Source organism: Mustela nivalis (genome assembly GCF_964662115.1).
Source record: "Mustela nivalis genome assembly, chromosome: X".
Lineage (NCBI taxonomy): Eukaryota > Metazoa > Chordata > Mammalia > Carnivora > Mustelidae > Mustela > Mustela nivalis.
The window spans coordinates 28779177-28793049 of record NC_139040.1 but is presented as its reverse complement, the minus strand read 5'-3'; the positions used below and the strand labels follow the sequence as shown (position 1 = coordinate 28793049).

General features: G+C 44.7%; 1 protein-coding gene across 3 annotated transcripts in view; it reads right to left on the bottom strand.

The window, feature by feature from the left end:
• The window catches only part of LAMP2 (lysosomal associated membrane protein 2), a 39682-nt gene extending 26015 nt beyond the window's left edge, over positions 1-13667 (bottom strand). For all 3 annotated transcript variants that reach the window (XM_082716266.1, XM_082716268.1, XM_082716267.1), the window contains exons 1-3: positions 13385-13667; positions 2408-2526; positions 1523-1736 (exon numbers count right to left, since the gene is read on the bottom strand). In XM_082716266.1, coding sequence (XP_082572392.1) covers positions 1523-1736; positions 2408-2526; positions 13385-13448 — 397 coding nt within the window. In that variant the 5' untranslated portion in view covers positions 13449-13667. The remainder of the gene's footprint in view (positions 1-1522; positions 1737-2407; positions 2527-13384) is intronic.
• Between the last annotated feature and the right edge of the window lie 206 nt (positions 13668-13873).

Here is a 13873-nt window from a genome sequence, read left to right as displayed (position 1 = left end):
GGGCTTGCAGCTAAAGACCATCTGCGTGTGTTTCTGGGGTTGAAAGGAAATACTATCTGTGAAAGCTACTTACAGACACCCTGTTGACCCAAATCTCAACAGAAGGGAAAGAAAGGAGAATTACAACCCCGACTAAACTGAAATCTCCACTATCCGTGCCCTCAAAATACTCAGTACAAAATAAAAAATCCAGTATGCATTTCAGTTCTAAGAGTGACAAGAACGCCTTATTTGCTAATGCTTTTCCGAGTTGGTCTGGATCTGATATTGTCTCCAAATAGCAACATTTTCCCTTTCATTTTGCCTTTAATTAATCATTTACTTTTCAGTCCAAATCCTATCTAAATGGTAAAAAAAAAAAAAAAGGATCTGAAGATGAAACATTTCTGCTGATCTCAGGTTACTGAACTTGTACAGATTTAAAATCTCTATGGGGGGCGCTGTGTGGCGCAGTCATTAAGCGTCTGCCTTGGGCTCAGGTCGTTACCCCAGGGTCCTGGGATCCAGCCCGCCATCCGCCATCCGGCTCTCTACTCAGCCGGAAGCCTGCTTCTCCCTCTCCCACTCTCCCCCTGCTTGTGTTCCCTCTCTCACTGCCTCTCTCAAATAAATAAAATCTTTAAATAAAAAAATAAAAAATATCTATCCCTAAAGGGTTTTCTCACTCATTCAGCATTTGTCGATGACCCACTACTGAATGAAATAAGTAAAAAGAGTAAAGCCCACAAATGCTGCAGCTTAACAGACTTTGGTTCGAACACCAGCTCACCACTTACAAGCTGTGTGACCTCGGGGCAAGTCACTTAATCTCATCAAGACTGACTCCCTTTACCTATAAAGCTGAGATAATTTCTACTTCCCAGGCTTGCTGTCATGGGACTGAAACTCAGCTAGTCACACACTTAGGGTACTCCGTGGTACAAAGTAAACTCAAAGAGGGACAGCAAATTACCATCACCATGTCGAACACTGCCATACATGGGTGGTAGGGACACAAAGACATGAACCTTCTGTTCTAGTTAGGAAGACACACGTGTGTGCAGATGATTTTTAAAAATTATTTACATTTGTATGATTTTCTAAATGTGTATATAGATACATACACACACACTTTTTTAAAAGATTTATTTGAGAGCGAGCGAGCAAGCATGAGCAGGGTGAGGGGCAAAGGGAGAAGCAGACTCCCCGCTGAACGAGGAGCCCGATGCGGGGCTTGATCCCAGGACTTTGGGACCATGACCTGAGCCAAAGACAGACTGCTCAACCCACTGAGCCACCCAAGCGCCCTACATTTGTATTACTATAAGCAAGAGAGGGGCGCTGGGTGGTGCAGTCCGTTAACTGTCTGACTCGATTTCAGCTCACATCATGATTTCAGGGTCATGAGATCAAGCCCCGTATCGGAGTCTAACTGGGTGTTTCTCTCTTTCCCTCTGCCTCTCCCTGCACATTTTCTCTCTCAAAGATTTAAAAAAAAAAAAAGAGCAAGAAAGCATAACACAAATCTAATTCATAAGCTTACCTTTATCTTTAGCATCCGGAAAAGTCGCCTTATCACTAGTGTTGTAGGAAAACGAGATGCTGTCAATTGAGTAAGTAGACTCTTCCTTGGTAAAATTCACAGTCCAGGAAAAACCAGATCCAAACTGCACCACTATTTTGGGATTGTTCTGATCATCCCCACAAACGCTTCCATTATATGATGCAGTGCTGAAGTCGGAAATGGTTACAGTTTTCTAAAAGAAAAAGGAGTGCAGGGGTAAGGAGGAAACAGGCAGTACCGAGCACCAGGCATCTGTAGAGGACACGCCAATTGGGTCTCTGTCACTGGCCCCCGCCTCTCGCCCCCCACAGCCAGGCTGCCCTCCACCTGCCCCATTGTGTAAACCAGTCTCAGATTCTTCACCTACATCCCAGTCCTCTGGACAAATTCATGTATGTCAGAAAGGAAAAAGGAAAAATTGGCCTGAACGTCTGCTCTTGATTCAAAAAAAAAAAAAATTAGGTTATAAGCAGGCAGGACCTTAACTGAAAAAAAATAGGAAGGCAAAAGGATTGAGAGGCTACCCCTCAAAGGAGATTTTAATAGCAAACTATTAAACTGGGAAAGCTTTGATGTGTACATGTTAAGTGTTACAGATGTAGTCAGACCTCAACGCCACAGTCTTTGGATCATTTGCCCTTAATCAGCTGCAAAAAGAACTCCAAAGAACCCCGGAAATAAAATATTCCTTCCAACACTAAACAGAACACCTTCAAGTATCTACTTTTTTTTTTTAAGAAACCAACAGAATTTAAATGTTAAGTCAGTTAACATATGCAATCTTATCTACGTGAATATATACAAAAGATAAAGGGTAGAACTGAGTTCCTACTGTAAAACCCAAAGAAAAAGAAAAGCACTTACGTAAGTTTTGTTTGTAGTCTCATAGCGTATTGTGAAATTCATCTGCCATTTTGCAAAAAGGCAAACGGCTTTTTCTGAGTCTGTCACATTAAATTCCAATGCATAAGATGAGACCGCTCCTAGATTAGAAAGAATCAGACTGTAAAATTGTACGACAACAACATACCTAAAGGAAAAAGCTCTATCCACCACTCAAGTTCAACCACTCTAAAATGAAACAAAAGACTCTGAACATATATGGCATCTTGGTAATGGTTTTTCTTTGTATTTTTAGCAGAATCCTATTGATAAAGTCAGCATCACCCATTCCAGAAGGGTTACTTGACCTAGGATGCTTAGGTCATGGCACAGACTGGTGACATTTGCCTTTTGCCTCCTAACAGTCATATATACACATTCATCTGTGTCTTGCTAGCTTTGCTGTCAGGACTTTTGTTTTTAAGGCAAATAAACTTAAAGGGAAAGGCTCAGGAGGGGTGTTAAACTGTCCCTCTCCTTTGCAACAAGGATAGAACTAGAGGGTCTTATGCTAAGTGATGTAAGTCAGAGAAAGTCAAATACCGTATAATCTGCTCAGATATGGAATATAAAAAACAAAACAGATAAACATAGAGGAAGGGAGGGGAAAATAAATAAGACATAATCAAAGAGGGAGACAAACCGTAAGAGACTCTTAACCGTAGCAAACAAACGGGGTTGCTGGAGGGGAGGTGAGTGGAGGGATGGGGTATTGGCGTGATGGGCATGAAAGGGGGCCCCTGATGGAATGAGCACGGGGTGTGACATGCAACTGACGACCCCCTAAACTCTACCCCTAAAACTAGTAAGACACTATGTTAACTGACTGATTTTAAATAAAAACAAACAGGGACGCCTGGGTGGCTCAGTTGGTTAAGCCGCTGCCTTCAGCTCAGGGTCCTGGGATCGAGTCCCCAGGTGGGCTCCTTGATCGGCAGGGAGCTTGCTTCTCTTGCCGTCTCTGTCTGCCACTCTGCCTGCTTGTGTATACTCTCTCTCTGACAAATAAATAAATAAAATCTTCTAAAAAAATAAAAAATAAAAACAAACAAAAACAAAACAACCCTGTCTCCCTCAAACCAGCCAATGGAACTTTCTCTGTCAAAATAATGATAGACCGGATGTTCTATGGTCTTGTTGCTTTCAATCCTGCCGAAAGCTATGTGACCTATGACACCAGATATCTTGGCAAACTATTTTACTCTGATAGGAAGGTGTGCGAGAGCCTTGTAAGCAGGTGTACCATGTGACCAAAAGAACAGAGTTTCAAAGGTTGTTAGGTCTAAACGCAAAAGGTTAATTTTTTATAAATGTAACACTCATCACTTTGTTTTATTTTAAAATCCAATCGATTAGAAAGGCTGACGAATCTTTTGATACAGACTCAAAGACATTTCCCATGTTTGGAACCTGCAACCTCTTTTGGCAGAGAAACCCTACAGGGTCAAAAGCCTTGGGACTTTTGAGCTCACGTGACTCTGATCTACACCAGGATACACGCAGGGACATTACCTGTTAAGCTAAAGCGCCCAAGGACTCAAAATGCTATGTGCCAGCAAACACGCCAGCGGCCTAAGTGACTGACAACCACGTAAGGGTTTTCTGCACTGTCTCCCACATTACCCAAGGGGTGAGCTGTTTCCTGTTAAGACACTTGCGTATCCTTTAATGATACCTGAGCAATGCGGCGTCATCTACAAGCAGGGACATGTTGCGGACTACAGAGCAGAAAGTCCTAAGAGGAATACCAAGAAGGCGCGCCTCAGCAACGCCTTTCAAGTTGTACACAAAGGCCGACCCGTGGGGATGCACCAGAGACCAGGCTGCCTTGCCAGCCCGAATATTATGCTAAAGCTTGTGGTTGCTGAGTACCTAAATGTATTGGTTAAGGCTAGAAAAGACCTCCGAGAGAGGCCTAAGTAGGTTTCATGCCATTCTTTTCTAAGTAAGGTATGGTATATGGAGGAGCTGTCAGCCCTGACCCCAGGCTACCCAGGAGTGGGGCTGAGGACTCTGGCTTCTAATGCTGCCTATCAAATGGAGGCCTGCTTTTTATAGGCTGCTCTCTGCACCTCATTTCAAGTGCCCCAGCTTTAACATAAACTCCTTGTAGTCAAAGGATTCAAATCAGCTGGAAATAACCAAGAAAAGCCTCACATTCACTTTCCATACTAATCATTTACATTTCAAACTAATCATTTACTTTCCGAAGATATTAAAGTGACGGAAAGAAAATGGCAGAAGATGGTTAAGAACCCCACGGTGCCCATGTGGACCTCAAACTTCATGAAGCAGAAGGCACAAGTCAGCTGTGGTTCCAATGTACCACTACAGTAAAGTCAAGACAGTCTAGCTGCTGACCTGAAAATGAGAACTGAGAAAGGCCCTGAGGACTCCAGCACTTTCTGTTCTGGTGCCTTCGCTGCCTTTCTCCCAGTGAGAGCTACTCCTTTCACAGAGCTTCACCACTCCCTCCCCTCTGCCTCTCCCAACGGCACTGGAAACCACTTTCACTCAGTATCTATCACCTCACACTCAACGATTCCAAAACTGAAAGTCACTCTTCTGCTTCTTCTAAGCTGGTCCCCTTCTCAGCCTCTCTAGTTCTCAAGGAGAGATGGGACCCAGTAGAGTCATTCAGGCACAGAAGTTTGGGAATAGCTTCTACTTCATTCCCGTCCTGAAGTCCTAGCCAGGTTTTTTCCCCTTCAAATCCTCTCTTAAATCCAACCTTGGCCTTTTCTTTCTACTCCCAATGCACTGTCCCACCCCTACATTACTACAGATGCCTCCCAGCTGTCCCTAGAAATGCTTCCTGATTAATGGTCCTTAAATACCTCCTCCTTTCTGGACACTTGTTCAGAAACTTTTACTAGCTCCCAAGCTCCCATATTAAATTTAAATTCCTCCACCTGACTTTCAAAGTAATCCTTAATCTCATCCCACCCTATTCCTTCAACTTCTCTCAAACCATTTTCCCAGAACACACCCTTTAATCCGGTTAAACTTGTCCCGCAGGACCCAAACAACCATGCTTTACTCAATTTCTACCCCTAGGCTTCGACTGTCCCTACCATTTGAAATTTACAATTTTTCTACTGACCTCAATGTTCAGTTCAGGAAGGATATCCCTCTCTGTCTGGCTACCCCCAAATACAAAACCCCCCTCGCTCGACACTGCCTCTTCCTAATCATTTCTGGTCAGTATCACCACCCACTCTAAGAGCTGAAAATGCCAGATACTCGCCGGCCCGTCCTGGCCTCCCTGGCGGCAAGGATGGGCACTTGGGCTCGGCTCTGCCTGACAGAGGCATCCACCCCAGATTTCAGATAGGAGGGCGGTGGAATCAGAGCCACGAATGGAACTGTCTCCCTCGGGCGGAAGCTGCCACCACAGGCAGGATCTAGGCGGGACAGCCGGTTCAGGCTTGGCGCCGCTCGGTGGTGCGATTTGGGAACCTCAACCAGGCTTCAAGATACACAGGCAGGAGCTCTGGCGATTCCGACTTACCTGATACACGTCTTTTCATCAAGTGAAACTGTACCAATGTGCAACATACACATAGAAGAGTGCACACTGCAACACACGAAAGCAAAAAGCACACTAACATGAAGCAGACAGCTCCAAGAATTTTCGCTAACTGAATCCACTTGTGTCAAGAAACAGAACATTCCAAGAGCCCCGAAAGCCCCTGCTGTGCTCCCTTCCAGGTACCTTTTTCCCCCTCCCAAGGGCATCCACTACCCTGACTTATAACTGTATTAGATTCATTCTGCCTGTTTTTCAACTTGCTATCAGTGGAATCATTCACTGTGTTCTTCTGAGTCTGGATTCTTCGACCGCGCCTAATGTCCGTGCCATTCACCCAGGCTGCGTGTAACTGCAGTCTGTCCCTGCTCACTCTGTATGTGTAGCTTTCTGTTCCTGGGCAAACACTCCCCTGCTGAGGGATGACAGATCGCAGATGGCACATGGTTTGGTTTCCAGTTTGGCCTTACCACACGGGGACACGTTGGCGAACACACATGCACGTGTACCTGCTGGGTGTATATCTAGGGATGAAACGGTGGGACTCAAGCCTACACATATGCCCTGGTAGCTTTTTAATAAACTCCTTTTCTGCTTAGAATCGATCAGATTTTATTCCTGGTGCTTACAATGAAGAACCTGGACTGGGGCGCCTGGGTGGCTCAGTCGGCTGGGTGTCTGCCTTGGGCTCAGGACATGATCAGTTTCCTGGGATGGAGCCCCCGCGTCGGGCACCCTGCTCAGCCGGCTTCTCCCTCTCCCTCTGCCTGCCGCTCTGCCTATTTCTGCTCTTCCTCTGTCAAATAAAAAAAAAATCCTAACAACAACAACAAAAAAGAACCTGGACAGATTAAGCTACCCATTTTTCAGCAGCCATTTTTCTCCACCATCTCCTTAACTGTAAAAGCCTCAAGAATCGTACATGGTGTATACCCCGACCTTTCTGTATATTTTATACTATCCTGAATAGTTCAGTTATTTTATGCCTGTAAATCCTGACCCCTATATTGTCACAGGCACTGCCTTAAAACAGCAGTTTTCAACTATAACTTCACAACAAACTGATGTGTCATGGTAAATTATAGTATACAGCAGGTAATTTGTTAATAAAAAAAAAAGGACCTCAGTCTGTGAATGGATGATATATGGATTTAAGATTCCCTTTTGATAATGTCTCCACCACTCATTTGAATTCCAATATTCTCCCTTCCCAGAAGAAGATCTAATCTATGCCACTGCTCCTTGGAGCGTGCCCCTTAGATGAAGGTCATCCATACGGAGGCCAAGGTCGGGGAGACCGTGTCTATCACTCTCCCTCCATTTTCTATCATTCCTAATAGTGTGGAATACGTAATAGTTTCTCAGTAAATCCTGGTTGATCATATCAAGATAAAAATACTCTGCAATAAGGACCTGAAATATAGTTTAATTACAAAAAGGCCCGTGTTTCAGCTCTTCCAAATCATGAACCTAACCTACCTGGCTTCTAGATACTCCCTCAACCCCCAAGCCAAGTTTTCGCCTCAATAAGTTGTGACATGAATTTCAAGCTTGGAAACATCCATTTCCTATAAGGCAAATTCATAGTTGAAACATTTGCACTTTGCTAAAAATGTCTCCAGGCAAACCATTTCTATCCTTGTTGCTGTCTTTGATTTTAACACAGCTAAACCACTTCTGTTTAAGTCTTTATGACACTAAAAAAAAAAAAAAAAAAAAAAAGCAAACCCACAGCTGTGTCAACTATACTCAAATTTTTTAAAAAAACAAATTAATTAAATTTAGTTAAATAATGTTTTTTATAAGAAACCCCACACCGCTGACTATATCCTTGAGTGTGTAATTACAGAGCTGGGAGTTCATTCTCCACAAAGAAAAAGGCATGCCTCACAATCAACTTTGTCAAATTTAAATATCCTCTCAATCTTATTTCCAGAGAGTTCATTTATAGGTCCTTTTAGAACTCATTAACTTTTCTTGCCAAGCATGAGATGCTGCAAAAAGTGGCTAGGTTTTTACAAATCTGACCCGAAGTGTAGTTGAAAAATAGACATTTGCAAACAAAGGGAGGGGGTGAGGTGGGAACATAATAGCAGTGGTAAAACAAAACCAATAAAAGACAATGATCTAAGAGCCAATATAATGAGTGCCCCATCCCTGGCACTGAAAAGCCAGAATTCAAATCCAGTCACAGTCCAATTTACTAGCTGTGAGACTCTAGGCAAGTTATCCTCCCTAAGAATCGGAGCATTTCTCGAACAGGTTCTTCGAAAGCATGCAAGCCCTTCAGAGCTAAGCCAAGCATGTTGGATACTCCCGCTTATAAGCTTCCCTTCTAGTAAATATAAAGGAATATAAAGGAATCCTTCCCAAATTTTAGTTCTAAACATACTTTCATCATATTAACTTATGAACTTCTGAACTCAAACTCATCAGCTCAGAATGATGCTGGGCAAAGGGTCTTAAAAAAAAAAAGACATAGGCACACAGTACTTATTTATTCCTTCTTTGCTGTTCCCGGGTTTAATAAATCTGATTAACTGTTCCTCATTTACAAGTCCTCACTGATGCTTCCTAATATAGGTACAACCACCCATTCCGTTGCTGATACTCCCGACTTCTGGTAAATCTCTTTTAAGAAGAAAAGTAATGAAATGATTTTAAGCTCCAAAATAATTTATTTTTAAGATCAGACAGTGGATAAGGAAGGAAGATTCAACACTATTCAACTCATGGAAAATGCTTATTGCTGAGTGAGTGGTGCTTGGCAGACCTCCAGAATTCTTCTGCAATGCACAGCAAGACACCACCAAGTACTCCTAAAGCACACTTTCGGATTGCAGGTGATCTCTGATCACTTTAATATGAAATTATAATCGGAATGCTTTTGTCACTGCAGGAGAAGAGCAGACTTCCTGCACCAAGGATCACTTGAGTCAGCCACAGTGCTATGAAATAATTGTCAATCGCAAATTCCACTCAAGGACATAGGAGAAGAAAGCCTCACTCCTGGGAAACATGTGAACATATTTGAATATAATCCTATCAGATGTGATAACCGATAACCAATGACTAATGGACAAATAATAAGCCTGTCCTTCCAAGTATCTCTATTATAGCTAAAAACAATTTTAGCAGAACCTTGAAATCGAAGTTACCAGTTTAACGAAATGTGGTTAAGGTTAGAGAGCGATCGCCCGCTTACCTTCTCTCAGATCACCTCCAAAACGGGAGAGACTGGTTCTTTGTGAAAACCTTATTCCCCCTCCTACCAAGGACTTCATACTTCTCCCTGTTAACCGTGCCTCTTATGGAGGTACAGCTGAAGGGGTATGAGTAAGATACTAGCATTCCCTATGGGATCACACATCAGTAAAACGGTTTATAATTATCTGCACTGCTCAGCACCAATCTTGAAGTTCTCAACCCAAAGACATAAAAAACACTTCTTGCAAAACATAATTTAAGGTTCACAGAAGAAACAAGCTGGTCTGAGAGTCCTATTCCCAGTGCCCACCACAGAAGAGCCTCCATAAAAATCTACTAAGGGTTGGGACGCCTAGGTGGCTCAGTTGGTTGGACGATTGCTTTTGGCTCAGGTCATGATCCCGGAGTCCCAGGATCGAGTCCCACATTGGGCTCCCAGCTCCACGGGGAGTCTGCTTCTCCCTCTGACCTTCTCCTCGCTCATGCTCTCTCTCACTGCCTCTCTTTCAAATAAATAAATAAAATCCTTTAAAAAAAAATCTACTGAGGGTTAAAACCATGTACCAGGCGCTCTGCTAAGTAGGCAATGGGAAGTCACCGTGCCTAAGCTAGTCTTGGCTCTTAGAGACTAATGCCTTAGGGGAGACTTGACTGGCACTGGGATTTTTAAAAGAGTGGAAAACAGGCCAGCCTAATAACCTTAAGAGCTTGGGAATGGCCAGATTTATTCTTTCCTATTCCTCCAGATGGTCACCTGGCCGGCCTCCCTGCAACACTCAGGTCTCTGCTCACGTGGCCTTCGATAGATCACTGTTTCTGGGAGGGAGGGCCTCCTCCTACCAGTGAGGTCCACACTCTGGAGATTTCTATGAGGTTTCTCCCACCCAGAAAACATCAACCTCGTAAAAACCAGAAGTCAAACTAGTTGTAAAAAAACAGTAACTACTGAAGAATTCTGAATCTCTGGTGCCACAAAGAAAAAATACTTAGACAACGATGCTAGGAAATGATTTTTAGCCACTCCTCTCTTTATGATGCATCCTAGAGCTTTTCTTCAGGAAACTCCTAGAGCTTTTCTACAAAATGTTCTCTCCTCAGTTGTAAGTCATTCAAATAAAGAGCATAACTTAATCTCTGTGGAAAGGACCAGTAACACATAACCCCTAAGAACTCCTAAGAACTCTTTTCTGTACTGGCTCTAAAGCAGCTATTTTTTAAAAAAGTTTCCGTGGAGCTGGGATAGTTACAAAGTGAAACTGGTAGAGATTGAGCAAATTCAGGACAGATCCCCCTTCAATGGTAGCCCAGAAGAGCAAGATTCGCCAACAGGTACTTTATAAATATTTACTGAGTTCTTAAAAACCTACTCTGGGTATCCACTGTGATGGATGCAAAACTCACCAAGCAACTCAAGTTGGGCTCAAGTCTTAAGGGAGAGAGCCACATGGAAGGAGTCTGAGCTCCACTGAACCAGCAGATGCCAGAAAAAGCAGCTGTATGGAAGAGATTATTTCTTTTTTTTAAAGATTTTATTTATTTGACAGAGAGAGATCACAAGTAGGCAGAGAGGCAGGCAGAGAGAGAGAGGGAAGCAGGCTCCCTGCCCAGCAGAGAGCCTGACAGGGAGCCTGATGTGGGTGGGACTCGATCCCAGGACCCTGGGATCATGACCTGAGCCCAAGGTAGAGGCTTAACCCACTAAGCCACCCAGGTGCCCTGAAGAGATAATTTCAATTTTATCCTGCTATCATCTGAAAAATCTAATCTAGGTACATTATGAACTTTTTACTCCACCAAACCCTGTTCTAAACCTGGAAGTGGAGGAAATCGATTTTGGAAATCTTCCAAGAAGATGAATCTAGTTAGTCCCGGATCAATAAACGGCAAACTAGCAGATAGCTGACGGATTCTTTCATGTGCTTCTTTTTGCCTGTTTATTTTCTGCCATGAGCAAGCATTGCTTTTGTAAAAACAAAACAAAAAAGCTTTCATTAAAAAAAGAAAGAAAGACACACACAAAAAAACCTAATGACACGAAAGCCAACAAGTAGGACAACTATTATTTTTTTTTCACTTTCTCTAAACAATAACCATGTTGTGTTTGTGCAGATTCAACTGGCAGGGAAGTACTGATTAACAGATGCCTGGGTCAGATGTGTTCTAGCCACTGATAAGGTGCTTTTCGTTGTAAACAATCCTCTCTTAGGGTCACTGGCCCCTCACTAAGTGCTTCATGGCAGTGTCAGAGCTTCGAGTTATGTTTGCGCAAAGTCTCCCTGGCCCCCTTTCAGAAGGGCTATGGAGGTGGTCTTCTGTGCTATGTGGACAGCGGCACTGGATCCGAGACTCTGAGACATGTGGTATCAGGACCCCTTCCTCACTTACCCACTGAGGACTTCAAAGAGCTTTGGTCATGTGCATTCTGTCTACTGGTATTTACAAAGTTTGAAATTAAAAATGGTAAGTGAATGAAACACAACATCAGAGCCATCAGTGCTGATGTCATTCCACATGATGAAGCCTCTGGAAAACTCCACTGTACACGGATGAGACTGTGAGTGAAAACGACAAATAACTTCTTGGTGTTCTTTCAGAAATAAGTTTTCATCTGACAAGCACCCTCTCCCAAAGTTCTCTGAGAATCACTAGGTGAGATCACCAAGAACCCTTCCCGCACAGTCACTTTGGAGCAAGACTGCTCAACTTTAGCACTACTGACGTTCTGAAGTGGGTAATTCTTTTTTGGGGTGGAGGGAGCCCTATGCTGAGCACTGTAGGATGCTTAGTAGCATACCTACCCTCTACCCATCAGATGCCATACGTAATCCCCTGATGGGACAACCAAAGATGTCTCCAGATATTGCCAAATGTCCCCCTGTTTGAGAATCCACTATTTCAGGGTGCTGATTTTATTCTACCGATATACGAACTGCAGAATGCACACCTCTCATGCCTTCTCAGACCCCAAATAGCTCTATTTCCTCGCCACTCCCATCTGGGTCTGTCCTTTGGGTTTATTTGGTCACAAACAGCATGTCAGTGGAGAGCAACAAGCACAGGATGAACCAGGTCAGGAAGAGACATTCTGGTCAAAGTTCACCTTTCAGGCATTAAAGCCCTGGGGACCCAGTGATCTTTGGGCAAGGGCGGGTAAAATACAAATCAGCGAACATTCATCCAGCCATTCTTATGACTGGATAACAACCCAGTCTTTGGCAAGTTACCCATCTTCCTCCTCCAAAAAATGAAATAAAAGGCCAGTTGTGCCACTGAGAAGAAAAAGGGCTTCTGAAGGCAGAAGGCACTCAGATACACCACCCGCAGACCTCACATCTGGGAGATCCTCCCAACCAAAATACCTGCAAACTTTTTTTTTTTTTAAGGCTTTAAGTTGTTGTTTTTAATCAGGATCTGGCTGGGAGGAAATAGCAAAACTGACATGAAACCGACATCCTCAACACCTCCAAGTCAGATCTTCGCTCCCCATCAAAGTTCCCCCTCTTCCTTTTAGTCTCCAGAGGTTCAGTCCGAGTTTTTCCCCCCTGGAAATTGCCCCGGGCCACCTTAGATCCCTACCCCTCAAAACTCCAACTAACAAACTAAAATCCAGCATCTCCTTCCTCGTCTCTTTATTCACCCTTTCTCCATGGCCTCAAATTCCCACCCACAAACCGCCCCCCTAGCCCTGTCGCTGTCCCCCCGACTCTACTGTCATATCTACCCATACCCTTTCCCTTCCCCCAAGCTTCTTCGTGTAGGCGACAGTCTCGTCCCTCCCCAATTTTCGCTCTCATCCCACAGTTGTCCACCATCTTCAAAACTCTTCTCTGGTTCTAAGATCTTAACCAGGACTCTCCTAATGGTCTCGGCCACCCCAGAATCAATCGCATATACGTCCGCTCTCCACTCCTCAGTATCTTCCCCAAGTTACTCTTCCGAACCCAGGTCGGCTCCACGCCTCGCTCTTCCCCACCTACTCCCTCAGCGCCCACCCCCCCTTACTTGCCCCTTCTCTCTCTCACGGGCCCTTCTTCCCCGCCATCCCTCGGTCAGGCCTTCTCTAGGTCACAGCTCGCTTCCTCGGGCCAAGCGCCACCGCCCAGTGTCAGCTGCTCAGCCTCTCACCCCCGCCCTGCCCCGGACCAGTCTTTCAGGTTGTGGCCTTTGAACTGGGCTCCCCGGGCCCCGGCTGAGGGACACAGCAGAAGGGCCCGACAACTCACCCAGGACGAGGCAGAGCAGAACGAGCCCAGTGCCCGGAACCGGGGAGAGGCGGAAGCACACCATGATTCCGCAAAGCAGGCGGCGGCTGGTCGGAGTAGAGGTGGCGGCGGCGACGGCAACAGCAGCAGCGACACCAGGGAAAAGGCTTGCCGGAATCCAGCCGAGAGAACCGCAGACCACCGACCACAGCACTGCCAACGCCAGGACTCGGCGCTTCAGCGCGGGTCATAAGACTAGGGGCGGGGCTTTTTCTTGAGTTTAGCCAATCTCCGCGCTGGAAAGCGGCAAGAGGGGTGGTGATGTAGGGGCAGGTGGGCGGGGCGACCACGCCCTGGCTTTTTGGTTCACAACCATTCTTCTGCGCCTAAGAGATACATGCGGTCGGGCTTTTTCTAAGGCTTAAGAAAGAGGATGAACTTTTCGTGGTGTAGGTAGTGGAGTTCATTTCAGTTCCAACCCCTTGAGGAGGAAGAGAATGATTTTGTTGA